This window comes from Lotus japonicus, chromosome 4 (genome assembly GCF_012489685.1).
Source record: "Lotus japonicus ecotype B-129 chromosome 4, LjGifu_v1.2".
Lineage (NCBI taxonomy): Eukaryota > Viridiplantae > Streptophyta > Magnoliopsida > Fabales > Fabaceae > Lotus > Lotus japonicus.
The window spans coordinates 61,513,252-61,519,251 of NC_080044.1; the positions used below are offsets into that span (position 1 = coordinate 61,513,252).

At 36.8% G+C, this 6,000-nt stretch overlaps 1 protein-coding gene across 1 annotated transcript; it reads left to right on the top strand.

Moving 5' to 3' along the window:
• The first annotated feature begins 799 nt into the window (after positions 1-799).
• Positions 800-5,492, top strand: LOC130714550 (phenylalanine--tRNA ligase beta subunit, cytoplasmic-like). The gene is made up of 6 exons (XM_057564458.1): positions 800-873; positions 1,327-1,434; positions 1,725-1,820; positions 1,945-2,028; positions 2,385-2,471; positions 5,413-5,492. The coding sequence occupies exons 1-5, from the start codon at positions 817-819 to the stop codon at positions 2,451-2,453; spliced, it is 414 nt and encodes a 137-aa protein (XP_057420441.1). The 5' UTR covers positions 800-816; the 3' UTR covers positions 2,454-2,471; positions 5,413-5,492.
• The last annotated feature ends 508 nt before the right edge of the window (positions 5,493-6,000 follow it).

A 6,000-nucleotide genomic window follows, 5' to 3' on the forward strand; every position in this document is an offset into this window, starting at 1 on the left:
TATTTCCTTTCTCAATATAAAAGAATAAACCTAAAAAAACGGTTACACATAATGCTGACCTATATCAGTTAATGCTTTATGTTTTTAAAATTAAGTATTGATTTGTACCTATTTATTCATTTGATTTAATTCTTTTAAATAAAAACTTCAAATTTAAATGATATTGTCAAATTAGCATTGATTCTATTTACTACTTTCCAATTTGACGACCATGAAAAGAGCAGGAGATCTTAAATTTTAGCAGCCTCGACAACAGCCATGGTGGATTGCAGAACCAATTATACAAAATCACCCTACTTCATTGCAATTTCTTCAAATGAAAGCCCTTTGTTTTTATCATTGTTCTTGAGATTCCAGATATTTACTTCTTCACACTAATGTTTATTCAATCCCTAATATTGTCACTCCAGAATCTGAGAAGATAAGTTTCAAACCCTCTTTCATAGATTTATGGCACTGGATTCCCAATGTTCAAAGAGAGGAGATATACTCCAATTTTCGGTGGAAACATGGTTACAGAGGAAAGGCGGAGGTAGAGTGTGTGTGGGAGAAAAGAATTGATTTGAAAAGTTAATGGTGTGGGGCTTGATGAGGCCAGGTGTCATTTTATGATTGAAGAACAGCACCAACAGCACAAATGGAACTGCACTTAAGTTTTTCCCTTAAAATAATTCAGCATATTGTTGGATTTGTGTATTCATTAAAGTGATATATTCGCTTTTCAATAAAATGATATATGTCTCTTATTTTTTTGGGTTTTTTGCTTTAATTTAATTTTGATATCTAACATGTATTCAGGCTGTTCGGACTAGTCTTATGCCTGGCATTTTAAGAACTGTTGCTCACAACAAGGACCATCCTAAGCCCATAAAGGTATTTACTTAAGGTCAACCCTCTGGTGATTTATCTTTTTAGTATGAGGCATATTTTCTATTATGAAAGCATGATCTTCGCATTAAAAATCCACTGTCAGTGATAAAAAATTATTTGGGATGTTTTATATTAGTTATATCCTTTCAGTGTAATATTTATGAATCTGACTTGAAAGTTTTAATGCAAATCATTGTCATTTCACATTTCCACTATTCCTTAATTAGAGATAACATCTAGCATGCAACACTCGTATGAATACAGATGTATTAGAGAAGTTGATCTTATTATATTTCTGAACTTAGTTACAACTTACAAATCAAAGAAAGATTCAGACTTCAGTTAGAGAAATTTGGCTCTACCTCAGCACTTTACAATGCTATGTCACTTTTTTTTTTCCTGTTTTCTCTATAGTAAGCTGATAAGAATACATTTCGATCTTAATTTTTGATTCAGATTTTTGAAGCAGGTGATATAGCAATTTTGGATGACAAAAAAGATGTTGGTGCAAAAAATCTACGACAACTTGCTGCACTTTACTGTGGGGCTAATGCAGGATTTGAGGTATACTTAGTAATGATTTCATGCCACTTTAGTTGATTCTTTACTCTTTGAATACAAGTTATTGAACATTTGATGTATCACTATCTCTACTTGATTGATCAGATATGATCAATTCCTTGATTGTTCTTTTTCAGAAGACTAAGAATCTAAACTAGCCATATTTATAACAAAAGTTTGATATTTAAAATAAATATATACTCACAGTTAGCATATCATAAATTAGCATTTTTCTTTCTAGACAAAGAATAAAACCTGAATTATTGTACTTAAATTTACCTATTGATGTGCAGATAATTCATGGCTTAGTGGACAGAGTAATGGAAATGAATGGGATTCCCTTTGTTTCATCTGGTGATATATCGGGGTATTATATTGAGCGGTCAGATGTAAGTATGTTAAGTGTTAAATTCTACATAAGAGTTATGTTTTTTTTTTTTTTGCCTATTGCTTATAAGGAACCTTTTAGTCTGCTTCTGGTGACTCGTTTTTTAACTCAACTGCTTATTGAAGGAACCTGAGTTTCTTGCTGGAAGACAAGCTAGAATCGTTTACAAGGGAAAGCAAATTGGGATTTTTGGCATTGTTCATCCCGAGGTACTTAAGAACACTAACATTATGTCATCTTGGTTTGACATGGCCAAATTTTTGTACATTGGTTTCCCATATATTTTTTGTGTGATTAAACCATATCTAACAAAGGTGCTTTTGGATGGGTTAAAATGATTAGAAAAGGGGGATTTGCAGAATGGTGGTGCAAGAGTTCCATATTTTTTTGTTGAGCAGATTGTTTCTCCCTGGCAATAAATCTCTATGTTCTATTCAAACTTAGCACTGTTTTATCTCTATTTCCTCATAATATAATTTGCATTTGTCCTTTCAAAACGAAGTACTAAAGTGCATGTACTTTGGAGTCATATACATCTAAAACAAATTGTTATATTTGTTTTCAGGTATTAAACAACTTCGACATTCCAGATCCTTGCTCCTTTGTAGAGCTTAACATTGAAAGTTTGTTATAAAAATTATTTGTTTCAAATGTTGAAGGTATGAAAAACGGTAGAAAGGGGGGGTTTGAATAACGTTTTCAGTATAAAGCTTCCACCTTAAAGATTTTGACAAATCTTTCGAGAACTTAAGTGCTAAAGATAAGAGATAGAAAAGCACACAAGGATTTTATCCTGGTTCACTTGATAAATCACTCAAGCTACTCCAGTCCACCCGTTAAGGTGATTTCTTCCTTCTTAGAATGAAGGCAATCCACTAATCAGGTAAGAGTTACAACTGCACTTGAAACCTACAAGTGACTAACAATTACACTGACTTAGCTCACACTAAGATTCACTCTCTTAGTCTTCTCTAGGATCCGATCAACCTTGATCTCCTAAAGGAACTAAACAAACTGTTTATCAAAGAATTGTTTACAAGAGATTTGCTTCTGAAAAGCTAATAGTAAACTCAATGAATTTCAGATGAAAGAAAACTTAGAAGAATTTTGAATATGTCTTGCGCGTATATGTTGCTTCTAGCCGTTTCTTTTAGTCTTCAGCCTCTTTATATACTCCAAGGATTAGGGTTGAGCGTTGCATGGGAAATGCTACCGTTGGAGGGCAGTTCTGGAAAATCCAGCTTCTGCTGTGGCTGAGAACGTTAGGTAGGTCGTCAGGAAGGTACAGTAGCTTTTGTACTTGGATAGCGACGCGACCTTTAAACCTAGGAGACTTCTGATCAGGGGAATGCTTCATATTGGAACTTGTGAAGCCGGTTGATCAGAGTCAGAGGGAAAGCACAGATCCTCTGACCATTGTATCTTCTGATTCTGAACTCAGAGGGAAGAACATGGCCTTCAGAGTTTCTTGCTTCTGGACTTCAGAGTTTCCACTATTCAGCTTCTGGATCTTCAGAGTCTTCTACACCATCAGAACATCTGACCCTTCAGTGTTTCTTGGTTATCAGAACTTCTGGATCTTCAGAGCTTCTAGCGACTGAGTCCACATCAGAGTTTGTATAACTTCAGAACTTCTGAAGCTTTTCCACTGTTCATACTGAACATGGTGAATGCGAAAGCGTTGCTTGGGTCACTCTTTATACACAGTGCTTCTGATTTGTGTGAGATTGAGTTGAGGTCAGAGCCTGTAAATAGCACACTCAGAAAAACACGTTAGAGTACCACAATTGTTCATATCAAAAGGTTAACTTGTAATCATCAAAACATAGAGTTGTACTACTAGATCAAAACTTGATCTTACAGTGAGTACAGCTTCTTTTGATCTGCAGTCATCTCTGACCTTGGGATCTTCTTGCCATCTGCATCAACTGGACGCTCGTAGCCATCCACAATAATATCCCAGAGATCTGCATCGAAACCCAGAAAGAAACTTTCCAGTCTATCTTTCCAATATTCGAACCTTTGACCGTCGAACATAGGAGGCTTTGCATTGTAACCATCTCTTTGAGTTTCACTGGTGGTGGCAGCCATTGTTTTTCACACCGGCCCGGATCACTGAACACTGTTAGGTGTGGTAATCAGAACTTGCGCTCTGATACCAATTGAAGGTATGAAAAACGGTAGAAAGGAATCTGGGTTTGAATAACGTTTTCAGTATAAAGCTTCCACCTTAAAGATTTTGACAAATCTTTCGAGAACTTAAGTGCTAAAGATAAGAGATAGAAAAGCACACAAGGATTTTATCCTGGTTCACTTGATAAATCACTCAAGCTACTCCAGTCCACCCGTTAAGGTGATTTCTTCCTTCTTAGAATGAAGGCAATCCACTAATCAGGTAAGAGTTACAACTGCACTTGAAACCTACAAGTGACTAACAACTACACTGACTTAGCTCACACTAAGATTCACTCTCTTAGTCTTCTCTAGGATCCGATCAACCTTGATCTCCTAAAGGAACTAAACAAACTGTTTATCAAAGAATTGTTTACAAGAGATTTGCTTCTGAAAAGCTAATAGTAAACTCAATGAATTTCAGATGAAAGAAAACTTAGAAGAATTTTGAATATGTCTTGCGCGTATATGTTGCTTCTAGCCGTTTCTTTCAGTCTTCAGCCTCTTTATGTACTCCAAGGATTAGGGTTGAGCGTTGCATGGGAAATGCTACCGTTGGAGGGCAGTTCTGGAAAATCCAGCTTCTGCTGTGGCTGAGAACGTTAGGTAGGTCGTCAGGAAGGTACAGTAGCTTTTGTACTTGGATAGCGACGCGACCTTTAAACCTAGGAGACTTCTGATCAGGGGAATGCTTCATATTGGAACTTGTGAAGCCGGTTGATCAGAGTCAGAGGGAAAGCACAGATCCTCTGACCATTGTATCTTCTGATTCTGAACTCAGAGGGAAGAACATGGCCTTCAGAGTTTCTTGCTTCTGGACTTCAGAGTTTCCACTATTCAGCTTCTGGATCTTCAGAGTCTTCTACACCATCAGAACATCTGACCCTTCAGTGTTTCTTGGTTATCAGAACTTCTGGATCTTCAGAGCTTCTAGCGACTGAGTCCACATCAGAGTTTGTATAACTTCAGAACTTCTGAAGCTTTTCCACTGTTCATACTGAACATGGTGAATGCGAAAGCGTTGCTTGGGTCTCTCTTTATACACAGTGCTTCTGATTTGTGTGAGATTGAGTTGAGGTCAGAGCCTGTAAATAGCACACTCAGAAAAACACGTTAGAGTACCACAATTGTTCATATCAAAAGGTTAACTTGTAATCATCAAAACATAGAGTTGTACTACTAGATCAAAACTTGATCTTACAAATGTAAGTATCTCCATCCTAGGCTATTTGCTATTGTTAACATCTTCAGTACTATTTTCCACCTATTCCCATTCACAGTTATGGTTGTTACTTGTTAATATGTGTAGTTTGTATTTTCATCAGGCTGTTTGCTCGTGTAAATCTGTATTTTTCTACCTATTACTACACCATCTCCTTCTCCTATTAAGTTTGGTTCCGCTGATGTTGATTTTCTTGCAGGTATCCATTTGCCCCTGGCACCATTTAATCATTGTTCCTTCAATCTGGGAATCAAGATCCTTCACTTCTTGAGCCGCATACTTGGAGGATTTTGGTGATGCCATACTCGTTTTCACCATCAATATTCCATTCATAGACATTGTTGGCACTGAAGCTTTTGAAGTTTGAAGATTCTTCTAAAATAAGATCAGGAGCAGTAGCTCTAGGATAGTAGAGCTTGGTTTCTTTTCTCCACTGATTCTTAGAATTGTGAATGACAGTATTGACCGGAATACTCTTGATAGATTGAACGTCAGACTTCATAGATTGAATATCAGAATCAGACTCAACCTTACCATCTTCAATATTATTTAAAGAAGTAGAGGTATTACGAGTAGAAGTACGAGTTTTTGGAGGAGGAGGAGCAGTAATAGTGGGATTAGAAACTGCTTCCGGAGTAGGTTCCGGAGTCTCAGGAGGTTCCGGAGTCTCAGGAATAACTTGTTTGAGAAGCTGAAGTTGCTCTACCACCTTTTGGAGGAGCTCATTGTCAGATTCCTTTTTTGCTCGAAGAGTTTGAGCCGAGTGTCTGGAACGGCTACTGATTTG

Bases quoted from the DNA above. Each gene is read 5' to 3' on its own strand.
- LOC130714550 (XM_057564458.1), top strand. From the start codon at position 817: ATGCCTGGCATTTTAAGAACTGTTGCTCACAACAAGGACCATCCTAAG. The intron at 1,435-1,724 runs GTATACTTAGTA...ATTGATGTGCAG, and splicing joins GGGCTAATGCAGGATTTGAG to ATAATTCATGGCTTAGTGGA. The intron at 2,029-2,384 runs GTACTTAAGAAC...ATTTGTTTTCAG, and splicing joins TTGGCATTGTTCATCCCGAG to GTATTAAACAACTTCGACAT.